The sequence below is a fragment of the Gymnoscopelus braueri genome (genome assembly GCF_963280865.1).
Source record: "Gymnoscopelus braueri genome assembly, chromosome: 12".
NCBI lineage: Eukaryota > Metazoa > Chordata > Actinopteri > Myctophiformes > Myctophidae > Gymnoscopelus > Gymnoscopelus braueri.
The window spans coordinates 22,759,108-22,783,663 of record NC_137614.1 but is presented as its reverse complement, the minus strand read 5'-3'; the positions used below and the strand labels follow the sequence as shown (position 1 = coordinate 22,783,663).

The 24,556-nt window shown below is 42.6% G+C and overlaps 1 protein-coding gene across 1 annotated transcript in view; it reads right to left on the bottom strand.

Annotated features, from left to right (window-relative positions):
* Positions 1-6,400, bottom strand: part of nol4lb (nucleolar protein 4-like b) — a gene marked incomplete at its 3' end in the record, with an annotated part of 153,498 nt that extends 147,098 nt beyond the window's left edge. Inside the window, exons 1-2 of the mRNA XM_080444655.1 lie at positions 6,303-6,400; positions 5,377-5,827 (exon numbers count right to left, since the gene is read on the bottom strand). Coding sequence (XP_080300781.1) covers positions 5,377-5,724 — 348 coding nt within the window. The 5' untranslated portion in view covers positions 5,725-5,827; positions 6,303-6,400. The remainder of the gene's footprint in view (positions 1-5,376; positions 5,828-6,302) is intronic.
* Between the last annotated feature and the right edge of the window lie 18,156 nt (positions 6,401-24,556).

The window sequence follows — 24,556 nt, the reverse complement described above, 5'->3', positions numbered from 1 at the left end:
TGGATTCACACTGCTGCGTTCCGTTCCCGACTCCGCAGCAATCGGACCCGAGACTACCTCCCCAGGTGGTTTCGAGTACGGTACGGTGATGCGTTACGGGGAACGGTTCGCTACGTTCACACTACCACAACATCTGCCATGTGGTCCGGGGTGCGCACCCGGGACCATAGTGTGAAAGCGCTATCAATGACTCCTACAGACTCCTAGCAGATATACAAGCTCACCGAGTGCCACACTATGAGCTTGTAGATCTGCTATTTTTTTTAAATCTTGAAACAAATCTTTGAATTTAGATTTTTTTAAAGCGAAAAAAAAAAATTTGTTCCAAGGACCATCCAGAAGCAAAGATTTTAGTTACAAATATATTTTCAAAGATTTGCACAAATATTCACGATTTTTCAAAAATGACAGATCTACAAGTTCAGCGCTTTGAGCTTGTATATCTGCTATTTTTGAATAGCCAAAGTATAAGATATGGATAAAGTGGTTACACAGATGCGTTCCTGGTTTGAATGGGTTAATACAATTGGTCCTACCGATGACATCATTGGTGGGGATTCCAAGCTAATGGAAACCACTACAACCTTTCTCTTCCTGGAAAGTTAGCATGCTGAAATATAAACCACTGTTGCATCAATAAAAAGTGAATAAAATAAGTTTGACAACTTGTTTGAAATGACCACCGTTGATGTCATTACTTGATTCGCCACGCACATTTTCTAAGTACAGGTATCCACAGATCACCTCTGAGACATATCTTTTTTAAAGCGAACATTTGAACTAAAATCTTTGCTTTTCTAGCGCGGCACTCGGTGCCATGCTATGAGCTTTGTATATCTGCTATTTTTGAATAGCCAAAGAAATCTAAAATGACAGAGATGCGTTCCCGGATTCAATGGGTTAAGATACAGTATGTAAGTGAAGTGTTTTTGTGAGGTTGTTTAATTCATTCCTGAATGTTGGCTAAAAACAAACCAGTGTCTCACAGAGATAATAGAGACTTTAGTTATTTTATTTACCCAGGGTAATAGTCAGCAATGCTCTGCACATAGAAACACACAGACAGGATTCACAGGAACACACATTTACATTAAAACCTGGGAGATGACTAGATCAGTACAACCACAGTCTTATATTGTTGGCCACTGAGCAGCTCCACTGGAGCAGTTAAGGGGTTCAGTGATTTGCTCAAGGGCACTTCAGCAGTGTTGGGGGAGAGCGAGGCCAGTGGTGACCATTCACTTCCCCACCCAGATTATTCCTGCCGGTTACGGGGAATTGAACAGACAACCTTCCGGCAGCAAGTGCGGCTCCTCTAACCTTTAGGCCACCGCTGCCCCAAAGACTTGAACATGACTCTAGTATCCCTGCATTCCTCTTCCCCTCTTACTACCTCTCATCTTCTCCACTTCATCCTCTCTCTCCTCCATCCCCTCCCTTCATATCGCAGTTTATCATCCCCTCCCTCATCATCCTTCTACTTTCTTTGTCACACATTTTCTCGCTCCACCTGTGAGTTCCTCTCTGTCTCTTTTGTTCCAATCTGCCCAACCCCCCTCTCTCTCTCTCTCTCTCTGTCTCTCTCTCAGAGGTATCGGTCTGTATATCAACAGAGCTGCAGACTGATCAGCTGTTGCTGTAGTGAGGCCATGATCCTCCCGAGACACACAATCACCCCTATACACATCGTCGTCGTTGTCGGGTGGAAACCTTGTATGTCCAAAACCGTTACCTTTCAGGATAAGGAAAAAAAGAACCTGCGTTCCAAATGGATCCGATGTAGTTATTTAGTCACAAGCTCTTGTTGATACTTCTCAATGATTAAATATTAACCACTTTCACTTTAAAAAAATAAATATACATACGTTTTAAAAGCCCACAACGCGTCTTAAGCTTGTAGAACGGCTACTGTATATTTGCTACTTTTGCGTGACACTCTTATACAACGAAGTGTCCCCCCTGTTGTGTGGTTAAATAGTTCGATATGCATTATGCTCACATAACAACATAGCATCCTGTCCGCCAGCATTTCAGAGGTAAACTACAGCAGGTGTCACTGAGAACTAACAGCTGTCTAGTTATTCACACACACACACACACGCACGCACGCACGCACGCACGCACGCACGCACGCACGCACGCACGCACGCGCGCGCGTGCGTGCGTGCGTGCGTGCGTGCGTGCGTGCGTGCGTGCGTGCGTGCGTGCGTGCGTGCGTGCGTGCGTGCGTGCGTGCGTGCGTGCGTGCGTGCGCGCACGCACGCACGCACGCACGCACGCACGCACGCACGATGTCAGATATGAGCTGATATGAAAACCTTTTTTACAGAACATGACGCAGAAAGGAGTAACACGCTATGCCTCCCAGTTCCAACCCTGCTGAAAAGGCAACAAACTTGTACGAGTCGCTATAGTGCAGCAACAGAGATCACCCTTCAATGCCTTCTTCCCACCCACTAACACAGCAAAATTATGTTGTTTGGAGTTCCAGCCGAACCGGATTTGCTTTTGATTTTATTTTGGTGAAAGGAATATGAGTAAACACAATATAACTTATAACTTAAACCCTTAAACCCATACACATAAAAGCGTAATAAAACACTTCAAATGTGGTCCTGCAACACAAAATAAAAACAAATAGTCCAATAAATTACATAGCACCGTGGAGGAATCAAACCCCAGTTTCCAGCCCGCAACCCATGGTGGTGGGCAGGCAGGAGCTTTACCCCTGCATCACCTGGGAGTGTAACAAATAAGATGGGATCCAAAATGCCAATAGACAGCTGAAAAATAAGCACTCGCGCACGCACACACACTTTCTCAAACCACAAGTGAACCTACACACACTCAGCACAGTCAGTGAGTAGAGAAAACAGTCTCTGTCTACCAGACTAAACACAAGTCCTGATAATGAACAGACATAGAGGCAGAGAGAGAGAGAGAGAGAGAGAGAGAGAGAGAGAGAGAGAGAGAGAGAGAGAGAGAGAGAGAGAGAGAGAGAGAGAGAGAGAGAGAGAGAGAGAGAGAGAGAACAAGACGAACAGGAGAGAAGAGACGGAGAGAAAGGAAAGGGAGACAGCCAGAAAGAGAGGCAAACAGAGAGACTAAAAGAAAGAGAGAATGACAAGACAGACTGAGGAGAGAGAGGGGAATGGAGTCAGAGGGAAAGACAACCTTAAATGAAAGTAAAATGTAAAAAAAAAGACAGAACAAAGGTAGTGAGGGAAACAGGTAGATGGAGAGAAAAAGAGAGCCATGATGAAGTTGGAAAAGGAGATGGAGAAACAGAGAAACTGAGAGAACGAGGGATGAGGAAGACGAGGGACACATGGATTAGGGATGACAGCAGGCAAGAAGAGGAACAAAAGGTTAGAAATGGAGAGGATGGGAAGGAGGAGACAACTGAGGGATGAGAGGCATCTACAGTGAAATATTAGACGTGTCAATAGTATAAGCCTAGAGCCCGACCGATGCCAGATTTCTTTGTCTGATGCCGATCCAGATTTTGGAGAGTCCTCCTAGAGTAGACCACCGATTACCAATATTAGTCAAAAAAAGGTTTTCTAATAAATGTGAAAAACTTTGATTGATTTGATTAAAGTTTATATTTGAGAACATTTAACTTATACGCATAAACATAATACGTTTTTAGTTTTTTTACGACTTATGCCCTATTCAAAAATGTTCTTGTACCTTGTACATCTGCTATTTTCGCCTAACGATATGCCCAAATTAGGGAACGTTTGAAAGACATTAAACATCGGAATACATCGGCTGCATAATGACTGATACCGATGTCGTCAAAAAAGTAGCATAATAGCCGATATGGCCACTATATCGTAGTTCTAATTTCATAGGCTCTAGTTAGGCCGATAAATCCTCTGGGGGAGAGGGAGGATAGCTGTGGACAAGAATTCAGAAGAGAGAGAGAGAATCAGAGAAAGACAGAAAGACAAAGAGAAAGCTAAAGTTGAAGGTTTATATGTACTCCAAGCTTTAGTTCAAATGACTTTTCAGATCCCTCCCCCTCACACTCATGCCTTCTCAAATGAATTACTGCATCAACATGCATTACATTCTATGATGTCAATCAGAACATATGAGTTCATATGGTATGTGGGACATACCATATGACGGGATGGGGATGGGGAAGTCAGCCTCACCGTAACCATGCCAACCAACACCTTAAACTACTCTCTGTTTAGCTTCACATTGAGCATTTGGGGCTGATTTACATTAAATTATTCACACAGCTAAGCTATTCTAAACATGTGTGTGTTTGGGGGAAGTTAGATTGAATGTACAAAACTGGGGTAGATTCCAGACATTTCGGGGGATTGATTACAGATAAATGGCTTTGGGCTAATTGTAATGTGTGGGCTTTTTCTTCTTCCAGTGATATTTTATCCTCTACCTAACCAATTTCGACCCTCAAGAAGTGTTGCTGTGATCACAACTTTGGAGAGTGACATGTCACTGTCTGGACTCATATTGGTGTTGAAAAGTTAATGTGAAAGTTTCTACAGAGAGGAAAAACATAATTAAACACTTAAGCCAGGCTAATTTTTTTTTATAGTTAAAGCAATCTAGAAGCTCAAAATGTGCTGCATGGATTTTTGGGAGATTAAAAAATGCCTGTAATGACAAGCCCAAAATAGAGTTTATGTTGGTAAACTTCTGATATGGAATCCCATCAGTAAAGCACATGCAGTTCTGTGCTGATGTGCAAATGTCTTTTGATGAATTAATTAATTCCATGATGTAGGCTCATAGTCATACCTGCCACCCATGCCTACTTTCTGCCTGGACTGTCTCTCTCTATTGACTAAATATAAAGCCTTCAAAATCTACAGTAGGTAGCCTACACCCACTGTTGAAAAAAAACACACACTACTAGACAAAGTAAACATAAGACACCCAATAGCCTACTATATAAAATTGGGGTCCGACCCGTGATATTAATGTATATCAAACGGGGTCCTTGAAATTAAAAAAGTTTGAGAATAACTGACGTCTGACAGGCTACCTGTTGACTAGCCGTAGCGTAGCGCCTATATTACCATGCATGGCCTGCCATCATTGTGCAGCAGGTGCACAATACAAATCCTCTGCGTTTATTTCACTTTGAGGATTTTAACGACGCTGCATGCAGGCAATGGCATGGAGCCAGAGAAAGTTACGTTCGCTTCGGTCTCCAGCTCGGGACACGCGTTCACGTTCACAGCACATACACACACACACACAGAGCCACATTTGCATATAGGCAAATATGGGGGACGCCACGGACGGGTACACACACATGAATAAAAGCTGAAAACGGACACGCACGTACATCACAAGCACATAAAAACGAAAGAGGAAGAAAGACGCACTGACCGTTGCCTTGATGGGGACGTAGAGCACCGGTCTGTCAGGGGGCGACGCGTCTCCGTCATGGACCGTCCCGACCAGAAAGCCCTTCGACTTGACCCAGAATTTGAATTTGGCGTTGATGTGGCTGTTGCTGTTGTTGTTGTTGTTGTCATGATGAATGAACAGTGCGCTGTGGTTCTCCTCGTCCCCCTGTTGCGTCGACGACAACAGCGTCTGGAGGATCTTGTTGTATTTGCGCCGGGTGACGGTCTTTGTCTTCCCGGAGTCGCCGTACGTCCGGAGGCACCAGTCCTGAAACTCCCCGAACATCTCCACTCCTCCTGCTCCGGCCACTGCCGCGGACACTGACATCCCGCTGTGGTGGCTGCTGTTGGGACTCCGGCTCCGGTGGTGGTGCTGGTGGTGGTGGTGGTGAAGGTGGGTGGAGGTGGTGGTCACCAGATCAGCCACGCTGCTGCTTTTACCGGTTGTCATGAGTAGATGTTAAGGGGGAAAAAAATTGTTTCAGCGTTTCCAAAATTGTAATATCAACCCAAAATGTCCACTTTTTTTTTTTTACTAAAGAAAGCCTCCTAAAAAATAGGTTACAAATTTTAAGACGAAATATTTTTTTTCGGTTTTCAAATTAACCGTTTGTTCCCACAGCCACGTCGGAGACAGATAGAGATTGGAACTTGATTGGCATTAAATATAAATACATCTATTTAAATAGGCTATATACCCTCAATTTCTGATGTTACACATAGGTAGAACAATGAGGCGAATGGGGAGGATGGAGGCTCCCAAGCGGGCGGTACAAATTAGTGTGTGTGTGTGTGTGTGTGTGTGTGTGTGTGTGTGTGTGTGTGTGTGTGTGTGTGTGTGTGTGTGTGTGTGTGTGTGTGTGTGTGTGTGTGTGTGTGTGTGTGTGTGTTCGCCCTCAGACACACCTGTTAGCAGAATGGGTCGGCCTGTCCCGCAGGAGGGGGTGGGGGGGCTGTCAGTCATCGCCTCATCTCCACAGAGAGAGAGAGAGAGAGAGAATGAGAGAAGAGGAGGATTGTCCTACAAAATAAAGACGGCTCTCTCAGTCTCTCCCCACCTGCCTGTCCGATCATATAATTACTGTGCAGATGATTTCCAGCGTTTAATCCGTCCTGATGTGGCAGCTGGTCAATTTATATACAATCCACGGTGTCAGAATAAACGGCGGCCGGGTTGATTTGATGAATAAAGGATAGAGTGATAATTTGGGGGAAATGGCTTTCCGAATATTATCAGGCCCACGCCCCGGGTCAATTCTCTTCTCCTCCTCCGCTGTGAAAAGATGGGATATCCCTCACTCCCTCTCTCTCTCTCTCTCCGTCCACTTTCAGCTCCACCTGGGGTTGGGCTGCCCGTCCTGGTGATGAGAGAGCGTGAGACACCTGTTTGAATCCGACCGGAACGCAACACGCCTCGCTCGGCTCGCTGTCCCAAACGAACCAACCGCGACTCTTTCTCTTTTTCTTTCTTGTCACCACAAAAGCGCAACGTTCCGTTCCATTCCCCCCTGTCAAACTAAACACCCGCACCGAATTTACGGTTATTTTCGCGGTGTCAGACTGACTGTACTTAACCCGATTCCGAGTGGTCCTACACGGGCTGCCTGCCTGGCTACAATAGACCAGTGTTGCCTGATTGTGTGAGAGAAATAAGCAACCAGGACGTCTAGGAAAACAAGCCCAAAAGAAGCAATTTGGGCCACATCATGAGCACCTTTAAAGCTATATGCATCGGCTATTTTCAAAAAATCTTGAAATAAAATGGGGAATAGGCCTATTTGGAATATTGTTTTGAAACACAGTTAACAACACAAAATGCTCCCTGCCTGGGCACAAAACGTTTTCATGAAAAATATTTGAGAAGCACTGATTTAAAAAACAAGATTTTTTTTTTGGAAGCAAGCCTAAATAAGCAGGTACACTTTGGAAACGAGCCCAAAAAACCGCAACCCGCAACTACCAATGTTTACAAGCAACTTCACAGAAAAAGAAGCCCATAGTATGGTCGCTTATAATAAGCGGACATGGCAACACTGCTCACGAGCTGCGTCTGTCGACGGGACACAGCGCACCACCACCACACCATGCTGCATGCACCCGAAAATCAGGAAGTGCCAAAATATGACCAAAACGCACAACAACGCCAACTCTATTTCCCACCTTATATCAAAGAACGTCCCATAGCCGAGTGGTTCTCAACCTGTTGGTCGGGATCCCCAGGGGGGTCCCCACATGATTTTTTTTTGTTTGGGGAGGGGGGGGGAGTCCCAAGATGACAGTAAAGTGACAATTTTAGGACTTTTAAGACATTTTTTACCTTAAAAATGAAGAAATACCATTATACTGCATCAAAAGTAATCAAATTATGGTAAAACTGGCCAAACATTGGCAACATTGTCAAATAATGTAGGAAAGAGGCAAACATTGTGAAAATAGCAGATCTACAAGCTCACAACGCCTGGCGTTGCAACTCCGAGGCAGGCGTTGTGACTGGAGCTTGTAGATCTGCTACTTTCACAATATTTATCTGTGGAACCGAGTCGAACTAAATGTAATGCCTCAACTCCCACAATTCCAAGTGCTTATCAGGGTGGGGGGTCCCCAGTTCAAATATGATTATTTTGGGGGTCACGGTCTGAAAAGGTTAGGAAATAGACATGGATCACTTAAGTTTGTTGTCCCGGCCATAACCTTTTGATAAGAGAATGAATTCTTAAATAAACTATAGTGATCTAAAATATTCAAAAACGTTATTATAATGACTTGTAGCCTAATATCACATAACAAACGAAACTAAGAATAGTCCCATATTTTTCTTTGTTTTTTCATTTTTTAGTTATTTTTTATACCCTATTATATTTTTTATTGTTTATTTTTGTGAGATGATTGTTTTTAAATTTAACAGCTTTTTAAATTGAACAGAATGCACCTTCTGTATATTTCTAATCACTGAAGTGATAAATATGTTCTTATCACTTCACTTCTGTGTTTTATTATACCACAGTGCTAGAGCCTACCCAAACTAAAGCAAGCCAGCATCTACCAAGCTATTCGTTTTTCAGGATATAGGCCTATTACAGTTAAACTGTTGATGATTTAACTGTCATTTTCCTTTGTGGTCCCATGCATCTGACAGTCAGATATTATCATGAGATCACTGAAGCAAGCAGATGCACACAAACAGGCCCTGTTACCCAATGCAAAAACAGACCCACACCATCAGAACAAGGAAGCTCATTCCTAACCAGGCCACAGGCTGACAGAGAACACTCCCCCCAGACAGCATCCCATGACTGCCTTAAAGGGACATTTCACCAAAAACAAGCAAAAATAAAACAATCATAAAAACACAGGTGATTTATTCTGCATTAACCCGAAACCTTAACTACTTAGTCCATTCACCATACTGCAGAGACTATAGCCTACTGGAAAAAGAAATTATATGAACATCAATTGAAATCATTAGATATTATATAATTTAAATAAACAAACCTTTTTTAAGAAACATTGTTCACTGCTTACTATTCCTCATGTGAATCCTGTGTGTGTGTGTGTGTGTGTGTGTGTGTGTGTGTGTGTGTGTGTGTGTGTGTGTGTGTGTGTGTGTGTGTGTGTGTGTGTGTGTGTGTGTGTGTGTGTGTGTGTGTGTGTGTGTGTGTGTGTGTGCGTGCGTGCGTGCGTGCGTGCGTGCGTGCGTGCGTGCGTGCGTGCGTGCGTGCGTGTGTTGGCAAAAGACAATTCAGTCAGACATAAACAACAACAACCTAAATCAACCTGGGATTTAGTAGCTTTAATAGCTTTATTTACTCTGGTTAATTTATAATATTTCACAATATAACCATATATGCCATCAATCTGGTTGAATTTGAATATGAATATCCTTATTACAGAATATAGGACGCATGCGGTACAATGCTCATCATTATATAGGCTACAGTAAAATAAAATAAAATACACAAATAAGACAAAGCTTGAAAATAAATGTGCAGAGTATATGGCAGGAGTGCATATGTATGTATGGTAGTCAATACGCATAGGTCGCCATTTTATGTTCTGTTCATCATCTGGCAACAGTGGCAAGCAACACTGCTCTATGGTAATTGCTTTTCTCCATGATATATTGGCCACTTCTCATCTAAACGTCTTGGTCTTGTTGTGGGAGCCAATAACATAGACATGATATTCCATTATGGACAAATCACAAACCACATAGAGAATATAATGTTGAATTAGCGGTGGTTTTATTACCTGCCTACTGCACTGTCAACCATGTGATTTCCCTCAACTGGAACAAAGGCTACAGTACAAAATAAGGGAAGTTACAGAATACACACAATGACACATGCATGCATACATGAAGAGCACACACTTGTGACAGATACACGCACATACACACACAAATGCACACACCGCCTGTTTATTCAGGTTCATATTAGGCAGTCTTCGAACAGTTCTAGGTACTGTGCGAGCGTGCATTCGCGTGCATGCGAGCCTGTACAGTGTACAGTATTGTGTTGAGTAACCTTGAGTGTATGCAGACAGACAAACTGGGGGAGTAGCCTGTCTGTGTGATAGTTTATCTTGGGAACGCAGATCCTGTCTAGGACAGCACCTCTCAGGAGCAGGTCCCAAATGAATGTGGTCACATATAAGTTTAAGACTCGCCTTAGACTTAGACAGAGTCTAGTTGGATAAACTTAGTTTAAAACTGGCCCAAACATTAGAGGGGTAGTCAAACTGAGTTTAACAACAGTCAGAGTCTAAGATTAACTTAGTTTAAGATTACTTTAAATCTGACAATAACAACAACATTCAGAAGACAACATTTGACCAGTCTCCATTCCCTTGTTCTCTAACCTCGAGCAGGGTTGATACTGTACTCCTGCCCTTAGTTGAATACGTTTTGGAAAAGCTAAATGGCAGGCGATAATTTGTTTATCACATACCCATAATCCAACTGCGATTCCCCAAGACAGTGGGGAGGGAGTTGGCAGAAAACACTGCAGGTGCTGCTGTCTTCCGGCCAGCTTTGCCATTATGCAGCCACTCTGTGAAGAGCTGAAAATAGCTGTTTTACACACTGTGTTTTGGTTCCTTTACACACAGATAACTTACAGTGTCAGCCATAAATTAGACCATACATCTGTATTTGGCAGCCGTGTTTCATCCATGTTTGACACGGTGAGTTCCTACAGCAGCGAGGTTGCTTGCAGTGCCAGTTCAGCATACGCTGGCACTTGCGTTGATTGGTCAGGTGTCGTATTATCCCTTAGAAAGATATGGCTGCTAACTTAGCGCAAGCTTGTCAAATAAAGACATTTATCTATACAGTATTTATATAAACAGTATATACAATATACCATATACAATAATATACGTGTATAAATCCAAATACCAAAGTACCCAAACATTGTCAAAAAAATTCACTGAAAAGAAAAATCTTCGAACCTTCCATTCACTGTTTTACTGACAGCTTTTCGCTCTGTCACAATAACAGTAAAGTAGAAGGAAGTGTACTCTAAAGAAAACAGTTGAATTTGGAGAGAATATAGGCAGTTGGCTCAATAGAAAATACACAATATTTAGAAGCAGTTGACAAGTTCCCCCTTCACAGTAACCTAATCACTGTTCTAAGGTAACAGAAATCTCCAGATTATCAGAATCTTCATATTAACGCAGTGACACCCACTTAAGAGGAAAAAGGATTTCCGTTCGCTGTCTTATCAGACACAGTATCACTATAAGTTTGGAGTTGCAGTTTCTTGCTTGTCATTGCTCTATAATCAAGCCTCTATATCTATAGTCAAACTAGAAGGAATGCAAACATAAACTCCAGGCACTAAAGCGATATCAAAAACCAGGGGGTCCCCAGCAAAATGTGTTCTTTTGTATTTGTTCTTATTGAACTTTGAATGTATGTTATTTAACAGCCTCTTCCATTCTATACTGTAGAGCAGTGGTTCTCAAACCTTTTCATGTCAAGGACCCCCAAATTGATATGTATTTGGCCATGGACCCCCCATGTAAAAAAATAAAAATAATAAAAGACTTATCAAAATCTAAAATCTTTTAAAACATTTTTAAGGCAAAAATAGCAGATGTCACTCTGCTATTTCACTTTGTGCCGTGCTGCGAGCTTGTAGATCTGCTATTTTTGAATAGCCAACAAATAAATGGATAAAGTGTTTAAAATTATTGTGATGCTATAAAAAATTTAGCTGGGGACCTCCTGGAACCCCCCCACCCCCAAGGACCCCACTTTGAGAATCACTCCTGTAGAGTAGCCTGTGTTTTATGGATGCATGTAAGCTTTGTGGAGTTTGACACTAACTTTTGACTGGTTGAAAACCTGGTCAAACTGCTACATTAAAAAAAAACATTGGAGGGAGAACAAAGTAAAAGACCACAGATCAACATGTTTTCAAACAAATTTGGTGTGTGTGTGTGTGTGTGTGTGTGTGTGTGTGTGTGTGTGTGTGTGTGTGTGTGTGTGTGTGTGTGTGTGTGCGCGCGCGCGAGTGTGTGAGTGTGTGCGCATACACATGCATGCATGCATGCCTGCCCCTGCATGTGTGTGTGTGTGTGTGTGTGTGTGTGTGTGTGTGTGTGTGTGTGTGTGTGTGTGTGTGTGTGTGTGTGTGTGTGTGTGTGTGTGTGTGTGTGTGTGTGTGTGTGTGTGTGTGTGTGTGTGTGTGTGACGTGTGTAAGTAAAATGTGAATTATTTTAGTGAGAACTACAGGTAGATCATTTTGTTTCGGTTAATTCTACTGTAAAGCCGTACGTACAGGTGGTGCGTGTGTGTGTGTGTGTGTGTGTGTGTGTGTGTGTGTGTGTGTGTGTGTGTGTGTGCGTGCGTGACTGTGCGTGCATGCGCACATGCAAAGTATTATTTTGGTGTTTTGGTGCAGAAGACTGCCTCTGATTGTGATCAAATACGTTTGGTACACACAGCTCCTGTGGACTGTTCTCTCTTTAGGCTAAAAGTGTGTGTATTGCATGTGCATATAAAGGTAAGTTACAGTTATATGTGGACCGTTACGCTTACAGCGTCTCCAAGGAGACCACATGGTGTTCACACACTCACGCACACACACACGTGCACACACACACAGGAGCTAAAAACATCACAACCCCTCATGGTCCCCTGAGCTGTGCCTCACAGCAGACAAAGGAAACAGAATCCAGAACAAAGACAGTGTATACAAATCTAAAAAACCCTTACTAATTACTTACTAATGTTAAATCCCTTAAAATGTACAATTCAAGATTCTTCATAGAACATACTATACTCCAACAAAACTGAATACCATGCACCCAGAAATGTATTTTTTTGTGCCGGCCGAAATGGGAGGGTGGTTGGCATTTCCCTTAGAGATAAGGTGAAGAAACTCATTCGTCCGTGAGGGACTCAGAGTAGAACCGCTGCGCCTTTGCATAGAAAGGAGCCAGTCGAGGTGGTTCGAGCATCTAGGATACCTCCTGGTTGCCTCCCCAGGGAGATTTTTTTTCCAGGCACGCCCAGCTGGGAAGAGGCCACGGGGCAGACTGAGGACCAGGTGGTGGGATTATACAGTATCTCCAAGCTGGCCTGGGAATGCCTCGGGATCTCCCAATCAGAGCTGGCTAATGTGTCCAGGGAAAGTTCCCTGCTGGAACAGCTTCCTCCACGACCTGACTTTAGATAAGTGGATGAAGATGGATGGATGGATGGATGCATGGATGGATGGAACTCAGAACGCAGATCTCCACCAGGCCGGGTTGCTGATCCATTCCTATCCTGACTCAGCCGTCAGGACACAAGAAACCTGCGGAGGAAATATAGTTTGTACGACAGACGGTGCAACGGTGCTCGTTGAATATTCTTCCTTGGCCTACTGGAAGTGTGTGTGCAAAGTTTCACGCCGATCGGTCCAGCAGTGACCGAGATTAGCTGTTTACAGAGTGACACACAAACAGTCAGCTTAAATCACACTTGACAACTTGTATCACAAAATGAAAAGTAAAGCAGGACAGCAAAATATGGACAACTTGTAACTTTTGTTGATAACACTGAATTAATTGTCTATCCGCCAATAATGAGGGGCTATAGTGATTTTTTGGCATTTGGGAAAGACTTGATAGTGGTTTGAACCCACACTATGTATAGCTTAACTGTATAGCTGCAGAGTGCAGACCATCTTTGTCTGTTTTTGTTTGTTTTTAGTCCCATTTGTATTGCCTTGTATTGTCTTTTGTACTGTCATAACATGTATTGTAAAAAAAAAAACGTATGTATATTCAAAAAATATATATACTTTAACTGCATGCTTCTCAAAGCTATAGGAGGCTGTCAAACTGTGACCCTTCCTTTAGTGGTCTCTCAATTTAATGCTCATACACAGAGGGATCAATTCTGCAAGGGTCTGATAATTTCCTCAGTTATGGAAGTTAACCTCTTGATAAAGCATTTAATTCACACAATCACACATCACGACATAAGTACTTGTATGATATTACTTACCAATGATACTAATTAAAGCTCTGCTCCATTTAGTGTAGCAGTTTCCAGTGAGCCAACATGCACAATAGCATCACCGTGACTCTGTTTGACCTGAATGGAACATAACCTTAATTAGTATCATTGCTAACTCGTGAAGGAACATTGCATAACTATTTATGTCAATATGTCTTCCATGAAAATGACCTAAAGGGTATTTTGTAGAAAACCATTTTATTCACCACGCCAAAACATAAATTAACTATTTTGGAGGACTTCTCAAAAGTTATTGCCTTCAATGAGAACATTCATTTGTTTTGCTCAACCGTGCCTCTGAACATCAATTTCCACTTAATATCACACAGCTGTTGTTGACTGACCTTTCTCTCTCAAAATAGGCTCTGAGTACATTTTCACAAACTGCTATGGTTACCACATGACAGGTGTAATGGCAGCCCACAATACTTAAGTTCAAACTAATTGGAATGCAATAAGATCTAATTTACTTTGCAAAGTAAAACCGTCATTATTCAAAAATCCCACACATGAGAAACTACAGGAACAAACGTTAAGCCAGTGGACTAAGGACACCATGTACTGTACTTTTAATCTCATCAAAGCACACTAGCGTCTGTTTGTCATTTATAATTTATTCCTCACTTAAAATAAACTGCAATGGAACAGCAATGGAAATCCAATTCCCAACACAAATCAGCAAAGAATTAGTAAAAAGTGGACTACGTTGCAAGTCATATAGACTAAATCATCATGATGTCACCACAATAACAAACTTCAGCTACTTCTGGGCGTATACGTTTACATGCGTAATAACTATTCCCAACAATCACAAGCAAGCTTAGATAAGACCAGCCCTTAGACCCTCCCTACCTGCCTCTGCTTGGCTATCAACAAGAAAGCGGTTTAAAGTTAGCAGTGCCACACTGAGGCATGCATGGTATAATCTGTGCCATTTAACCACTTGAACCCCAGCATCTATATTCTGGGGGAACATAAGCCAAACATTGCCAATCTGGCTTGTAGATCGGCTGATCTGGTAGATAGATTTGGTGTCGACGGAAATTACGGTCCAAATGCCAACTCAGGTCTGTTTCTCCAATATAGAGGGTTTACAGTAAGTGGTTTACATTGTTTTTATTACATGAACAACACCTGCAATACAGGCATCCCATTTTCTTTGAATTAAATTCTGAAAAAAGCCTAGGCCTATATAGTTCATTACGTGCATAGCATTCGGTTAAGCACCAAACACAACTGTATAACTGGCAATGTTTTATTCAAGTTGTAGGCCAGCAGGTAGACTGGGTAGATGTGGCATTTCAACCTGGAAATGCCCCTACCCATTTCTTGATCTATACGCCTGCATCGTACTATAATACTCATGCAATGAACCAGAAATTAGACGACAAATAAAACATGTGGAACAAACAAGTGTTGGTATTTTATCATCTGTCCTTTTACTGCAAACTATTTTCTTACAATATGTTTGTTGCAAGTGAGTTTTTGTTTAGTTTTTCTCAGCAACATAATTTAATTAATTCCAAACCTGACAGTTAGAGTTCTGTGTTTGTGTGTTATCTGGGGGCCCCTATCTTTCCTCATAGGAATGAATGGATAAAGAAATAAAGAGAGAGAGTCTTGGTAGAAATTGTTGTGAAAATAGACAGTTTGGGAAGTGAAAGTGGGTTTCAAAACTTGTGTCTCCACTCACTTTTTCCCCTTTTACTCGCCTCCGGTCCGGAAGACCAGGGATCTACACATTAACACACACACACACACACACACACACACAAACACACACACACACACACACACGCACGCACGCACGCACGCACGCACGCACGCACGCACGCACGCACACACACACACACACACACACACACACACACACACACACACACACACACACACACACACACACACACACACACACACACACACACACACACACACACACACACACACACACACACACAGAGCTGCAGGTATAAGGTTCACTTTGCGTGCGTGCGTGCGTGCGTGCGTGCGTGCGTGCGTGCGTGTGTGGTGTATGTCTTGGACCAGTCTTCAACTCCTAGGCTGTCCTGGATTGGTTCATTCAAATTCCCTTTTTTTCAGTAAAGTGTTCCTCCTTTCCTCTTCTCCTTTGCTTCCTCTTTTCTCCTTTTCCGTTGACTGTTCCAACCCCATGCACGGTGTTGAAATCACAACAGTTTCTGTGTCCCAAATCCTAAGCCACCTGTTTTGAATATAGGTTTACAGTGCCTACTGCTGTGAGCTTGTCGATCTGCTATTTTCAGTAAAAGTTGTCCCAGAATACTTATGACGGGGTTTAAGTGGTTAACTACTTTCAACCCACCATTCACCATTTTAGGCACGTCATTACAGGTGAAAAACATCTTCAAAAGTCTATTTTTGTTGCATAATACGTGGCATGAGGAAGTATAAAATAGTTAAGTGCTTACTTAAAGTGCCCGCTCACTACCGTGGAGGTTGTGGGTTCAAATCCACCGTGGTGCATCCGGCTTTGTCGAGCGTCTATACGAGCACAATTGGCCCGTGTTCAGGGGAGGGAAGCTGGGCGGGGAGGCTGATATTTGTCACTACACGTACTCCAACGCATTGGGGGGCGGCACCTGTCAGAGGGAAGTGTTGGGCGGGAGGAGTAGGACAAAGGCTCTACGTCCTCCCGGTGGGGGCTCCTCACTGGCAGGTGAGTCAGTAGGATACAACAGCAGTGACAAAACAATGAACACACACTACATTTGGGGAGAAAAAAACGGGTAAAAAGCAACAACAAAAAACTAAATGCACAGATAAGTTCATTGTCATATTTAGTTTAGCTTTGTGCAAAATATAGTTTCCCTCAATTCTGTGTTTTCCCTTTGCAACCACTTGACTACAACAACTGAGAGTGGAGCAGGAGCACATCGCTCAAGGACATCAGTACAGTAGCTATAGCCTTCTCTTTCACAGCTGTGAGTGCCTGCGTTTCAAACCAATATCCCTCTGTTCACTTCACTTAGGCTGCAGTAGCTTGGGGCTACAGCTCGCGGCACAAGATCGTTTATTCCCCGTTCAGCCAGGGATCCAAAATGGCAACCTTGTGGTCACATGAATCTATCTTTCTGTCTGTTTGGACTCAATGTCCTGTAGTTGCTGCTGCTCTTCTTTTTGGACATAACAGCTTAAACCCTGGCCTGTGTTCTTCATTGATCGGGGTCCCCCAGGGGTCTGTACTTTACTTTTTTCCCTCTACACCAAATCCCTATACACCGACAATAGGCTCACTGAATGCTCACTGATGACATGCCCAATATTGGGACGATATAGGGTTCTTGTGGTTAAGCCCGATACAGTATAGTTTATACTTCATCATATGAAGTACTTTTATTGAAAATGTAGACACTTTCTTATGTTTTAGAATAGTTTTTATGATGAAATAATGTTATGTGGTTAATGTCCTGTAGCTGCTGCTGCTCTTATATGATGGTGTGCACTGACTGCAGCCTTGACAGACAGCTCCCCTCGCTCACACTCAGCCTTGCCCCAGTTCCCCTGCTGCCTGGACAGAAGAAAAATACCCTCCCACACACACGCGCGCACACACACACGCACGCACGCACGCACGCACGCACGCACGCACGCACGCACGCACGCACGCACGCACGCACGCACGCACGCACGCACGCACGCACGCACGCACGCACGCACGCACGCACGCACGCACGCACGCACACACACACACACACACACACACACACACACACACACACACACACACACACACACACACACACACGTACACACACGTAAATTGAGAGAGAGAGAGAGAGAGAGAGAGAGAGAGAGGAGAGAGAGAGAGCGCAGCAAAGACACAAGTGTGAGAGAAAGATTTAAAAAAACTGAAAGTGAGTGCCGGCATGTGCTTTCTGCCTTTCTTTCTCCCCCGTCTCTCTCTGGCCATTTTCACAGTCTCTTTCCCACCACAGGCATAAGCAGCACACACACATACACAAAAATAAATTAGCTAGCCCTGCGTGTATACGCCTATTATAAACGCACGCATGCACGCACACACACACGCACGCACACACGCACGCACGCACGCACGCATACACACACATACACACACGCACGCACATACACATACACACACAATAAGAGAAATAAATTAGGTTGATTTTGTATACGGATTTATATATGCAGATGTTCCTGCTGAATAAATACACATAGACATAACTTTCATATATACGTGTCTCATCCACACACGCACACGCACATACACACACACACACACACACACACACACACACACGCGTGCGTGCACACAACACACATGCACACACATGCATATATTCATAGCACAGAACACAAATGTCTTGTTGCACACATTCATATGTGCAACTTAAGGTACACACACACACACACACGCACCCCCACACACACACACACACACACACACACACACACACACACACACACACACACACACACACACACACACACACACACACACACGGCCCAGGCTGCTGGGGTGCCTGGCTCTCTTTGTTGCCATGGTGGCAGTCAGCTGGAAGGAGTCTAAGTGGGCGTTGAGGACGAGGTCTGCTACTGACTCCTGGACACACACACACACACACACACACACACACACACACACACACACACACACACACACACAGGTGCCCATGTGTATGTTGTGCCGTTGGAATTCAACGGTGAAACACACAGTGGTCATCTAATATGCAGAGCTGAGCAGGGCAGAAACCTCATAACGCCACATTTGAACTTTTTATGTTTTTTCGTATATTAGTGCCCTGGCTTTATCATACACGCCAAACACCACTAATATAACACATTGTAAAGTCCTCAGTGTTCATTCAAAGGAGCTGTAATTAATTTGTAATTTTTTTTTGTTAAAATAAGTGTTAAAGTATATTCCTTTAGTAATCATTGCTATGTGGTGTTTGTTCAGTAACAGGGGTCTTCAAATCAAATCAAATCAAATAGTACTTTATTGTCAGTTCACACTGAAATTCGTTTACGACACAGCAGCCATGTATGCAACACAAATACAAATACAAGTTACAGTGGAATGTCACAGGTACAAGTACACAGTTACAGCAAAACAAGGCACGCGTCTTCCCATCTCCTCAGCTCTTTAGTGAAAAGAAAACACATTTTTGGGTCGGAATAACAATTTCATCCAGTCAGGAGAGAGAACTATCGTACAGGATACAGGATAAACAAGTGAAATTAGAATAGATTAAACCAAAAAAAAATATATGAGCTGACAATATTGGAGCTGCGGCACTAAAGCTGATTAATGATCTTTGTGGGGTTCTCTGTCCTGATTGGAATAAAGTTGTATGTAACCCACCTGAAAATGCATCTTTTATTTACTAAAGAGCTGGAGAGACAGAGAGACCCCTGTTTAACACTATAACATATAGAGCTTTACATTTTCTGTTTTAACCAAAGAAGCCAATTTAACGATATAGGGTAAGTGATATTATTTTGTTAAAGTAAGTGTTAAATAGCTTTATATTCTGATTGTACTCATCGCTATAGAGTGTTTGTTCAGTAACAGGAGGAGTATAGAAACTCTCGATCGGCTGGCTCGTTATCCAGATCCGAAAGCCACTATGAGAATATGTTTCAGGCTATGGGCTCGATTATGGCTGGATGCCTCTCTCTCTGCTAGTTAATGTTGCTCGGGGTCGCTGCTGGAACTGCCCTACCGAGGTGTGTTGAGCCTCTCTTATAATGCTGGCGTGCGGTCCTGACATCACTATGGTGATGTCAGATAGTGTCAGACGTCTCCATATATGGAGCTGCCTATGTTAGTTATGCCCAAATATGGGACCATGACGTCAATCCTGGACGTGATGATTATGTCTATACATGGAGTTTCTGGGAAGGGTTCGATGATGTCAGACTCCGTACATATGGCACGTTTAGGTCTCTATGACGACTTTGCAGGTATGTTGTCTCCATCTATGGGGATCTCCATATATAGGCTATTGCTGGCAAATATGCCCTGAATGTTTTCTACAAGGAGTCTCCTTGTCTCTCCAGCTCTTTGGTAAACAGAAAACACATTTTCAGGTTGGGATACCAAATGTATTTTGGTTTATTAAAGAACTGGAGAGACAGGGAGACCCCTGTTACTGAACAAACACTCTATAGCAATGATTACTATCAGAAATACAGTGCTTCAACCTTTTAACAAAAAACTTTTTGTTTTCACCAAAAAATATCACTTACCCTAGTAAGAGTACAAGTGGAACCAAGTGGACCTGTAAGGGTCCATTTGGTCCCATTTGCATACTTTTGGAGTTAAATATGGCCTGTGCCTTATGTGTCAGTGTTTGTTTACATCATGGCAGTGTGTATGTACACAGACTTAACTGGCCTCTGTCAGTAAGGACATCTCAATAAAACATAACCTGTATATGGTTGTTTTTGTGATGTACTGTTTTTTTAATGGAGCGTCAACCATTTTGTGTTAATATCCCCGGGTCAATTCTTAATGCAGGACAGGACAGGTCATCCGTCATTCTGTCCCTTGCTGTCCTGTCCCTCTCTCTGCGCTCATGTCCTACAATTTAGCAACAATGCCTAGAAAAATAATCTTTACGAATACCCAGCTCATTGTTTTGTATGTGCACTGGAAGAATGATTAACATAAGACAATACTGGACAAAGAATTAGTGTGTGTGTGTGTGTGTGTGTGTGTGTGTGTGTGTGTGTGTGTGTGTGTGTGTGTGTGTGTGTGTGTGCGTGTGTGTGTGTGTGTGCGTGTGCGTGTGCGTGTGCGTGTGCATGTGCGCGCGTGCATGTATGTATCTCTCTCTGTATGTCTGCATTATGTGTATTTAAATTATACTATGATGCGGTTAATGTGAATTTCTATTAACCACATGTGGTTTAATTAGCCATATGTAATAGAAGCTAATAGACTTGCTGTAACAGCTTTCCTGACTGTGTTGCTGTCACTAGCTGTGGTTTATAATACCTGTCATGGTCGAGACAGGTCACAAGATAGAAACATTGTATTTTATAATGAATATGCTTTAATTGCAAGGAAGATAGAGTGAGAAAATGTATGCATTTGCATGCTTTTTCGTCTAGTGCATTATGTTTCTGATGTTGGTATGTCTGTGTGCCTGCAGTCAAATCTTCAGTGTTAATTTATCCATTGTAACTCTGAGAGTGTACAAATGTGTCTAATGTAACCAAATGGTCGTGTACTCTCAGGATTTTATTTGCCTAGTCTAGTGTGTGACCTCAGGCACTCTTTCTCATTAAAAATGTTTTAATTTCAAGTCAGAGAATGTGTGGGAGTGTATTTGCTAACACTTTCTATGAAGCCCATGTCTATAATGCATTATAAACATACAAAAAATGCATTATAATCTGCTTCTTCTTTCATGCATGGTCATCATATGTCCAGCTCAGTGTCGCACAGCCATGCCCTTGTACTCTGGTCCCAGGTGATGATTATGTGGTTGGCTTATAATATGCTTATAACATTGCACAATTATAGCTACAAGCTCTCATATATAGTCATAATGCTTTACAACACAGTATAATTATAGCTACAAGCTCTCATAAATATACATAATGCTTTATAACACAGTATAATTATAGCTACAAGCTCTCATAAATATTCATAATGCTTTATAACACAGTATAATTATTGTTTCAAGCTCTCAGCTTAATGTAGAACACATTATGAAGCATTTCATAATGACTAATTTTGCTAGATACTCACAGATTCTTTTTTTGCAAGGATCATAGTGTATTATGTATTATACAAAAACATAATAACTTGTTTTTCATAATGTATTAAATAATTATTTTATTGGATGGTTATTGGATTATTGGCTCGATTAAATGCAGCCAATAATATGATAATTTCCAATAACAAAACCATTTCAAATCTTAATTCGGTAATAGACTAAATATACTGGCTATAAAGTGTCAAATCTCTATGATAAATACTGTCTTCATTCATTTAACAGCAGTGTCCCAATAAATGACTCTCCAAAATAAAACATATTACTACCAAGAAGAATCATAGTTTGTGTCTGTGTAGGTGCAATTAGGTGTGTGTGTGTGTGTGTGTGTGTGTGTGTGTGTGTGTGTGTGTGTGTGTGTGTGTGTGTGTGTGTGTGTGTGTGTGTGTGTGTGTGTGCTCGCACGCTCGTAAGCATGTGACAGAGAGAAAGACATTTTAATGTTAATTGAACCCAAGAGAGTTGCCCCAACAGGGTGAAAACAGGTGTAAGATTACACCCCTCACACACTGCTGGTTGGCTGTCTCCGCTAGTTTTATTCTCTTTCTCTCTCACACACACACACACACACGCACACGCACACGCACACGCACACACACACACACACACACACACACACACACACACACACACACACACACACACACACACACACACAGACACACACACACACTCAATCGAGACTCACACCGACCCTGACATGCTTTGATTGTTTGGCTGTGAGGGTCAAAGGGCACTGCAACTCAATAGGTGGAGATGACCTGTGACATTACGACCCTGAGACAGATAGGGTCTCTGAGAAAAGTGGACAAAAGAGGAGCCGTTTCTTTTCTCTGGATTCTCTCAATATCATCAGGACTGCATTATACAGTAATAACACACACAGCAAAGCACCCATGTGTGCGCGCGCACACACACACATACACACAAATAAATAGAGATTAGGCCTGCAACTATATTGATTATTTGTTTCGTCGAATAATCGAGAAACACGTTTTTCAACGAATTAACAGGAAAAAAAACTTTTTATAATCAACTAAATCGAGTCAGATTTAGCCCTGTTTTATACATTGTCGCACAACGGTGTCGCACAAAAAATACAGATTTATTGTGATTATTTTTCATAATCAATTGAATCACACCCCTAATAGAGAGAGTAGGCTACAACAAGAGAGAGAGAAAGACGAAACCAAAAGTTGATCATCACAAAAAAATGGACAGAGTAAAGGAAAAAAGAGAGAGATGGATAATTGAGGACCAATAGAGCAACACTAATGAGCAAGAGAGACGGAGACTGAAATGAACAGAAGGAGAGAGCGAGTGACCAGGGTGAGAGTGAGAGAGAGAGAGAGAGACCGGGTTGAGATGAAATATTCAGCGCTTTGTCAAAATAGATTACGAATATTCAGGGTTTGGTTTCACTTGACACACATGTTTGCTTTTGCACTGAAGAACACTGAAATCATGTCATCAATGGAGGCATCTGTTTACAAAGACACACCAAACCCAGGGCTCCAAATCAGTTTTCTATAGGATCCATTTTGGGATGCCAGTAGTCCCCTCTAACACAATCCTCCCCTCTCTAATTACAACGATAAACAGTAATAATAATAATGTGGATCTCGGACATCATGTGGCCAGTCTATGATGTTAGTCATCGATGACATCAGTAGGCATCCCTACTCAGTAGGCGGCAACAATGAATGAATAACAATTCTTTTACCCTTTCGTTTCCCTCCCAAAATAGTTATTATGCCAATTAATCCCCCACACACATTTCTGTGGTGCCACTGCTGTTTTACCCTATCTGCCAGTGAGGAGCCCCCACCGGGAGGACGTAATCCTACCCCTCCTGTTCGACACCCCCCACTGACAGGCGCTGGCCCAGCTTGTAGGAGCCACTAGCGCAGCTACAAAGATCATCCTCCCCAGGAGAGACACAGTGTTGTTTTTATCCATAAATAACACTGTGGATTTAACCCTTAAATATTCATTTGGTTAGATCTGTACAATCTCTTGAGTTCCACATGGATAAATGAACTCAGAGGATTTTACTATGTTGCAGCCAGAGACTGTGGCTGCTGGATACAAACAAATCATTCAATTTACAATCCAGGCATTTAGCAGATGCTATTAAGGTAAACACAAGGTAATACATCAAATGCAGACAGTGTAGTGCCTCAGTAATCTAGGATCATAGGTAAACCAAGAACCTATCATCAGTCTAAACATTATAATATCAAAAAAGAAATAAAATGTAGCCTACATTAACACCATACAAACTATTAGGATGCCAAGTCAACAAATGTACCTGGCATATGTCTAAATATCATGCTATCTTAAATTACATGTTAACCTTTGCATAAGACTGAATGGTCGTCAAGGCAACAGGGCAAGTGCTACAGCAAGTGCTACGGGCTAAAGTGGAGTCTGAAGAGGTGAGTTTACGGCGGAAAATTGGGAGTGAGTCTGCAGTTCTAACTGCAATGGGCAGTTTGGGAGCCAGGCAGGAGAAGAGTCTGCGTGGGACGTGTGGAGCGTTGTCCTGGATGTTTTAGGGAAGGTTCTGACAGCTTCCCTGTGCTAGCTGATCTGTGTGAGCGGGAGGGGTTGTAGGGTTGGATCAGGCTTTGAAGATATGGGGGTGCCATACCTGTCCTTTGGTTGCTTTGTAGGCCAACATCAGTGTTTTGTACTCTGTGAGGGCAGTAACTGGGAGCCATGTGAAAAGTTTGGCTGGTTGAAGGCCCAAGTGTGCTGCAGCATTCTGCAGATGCTTTTTCACAAGACTACATACAGCTGACATTCATTTGCATTTCCTAAACAATAAACACTGAGGGGATGCACTTGAGAGAGTAGT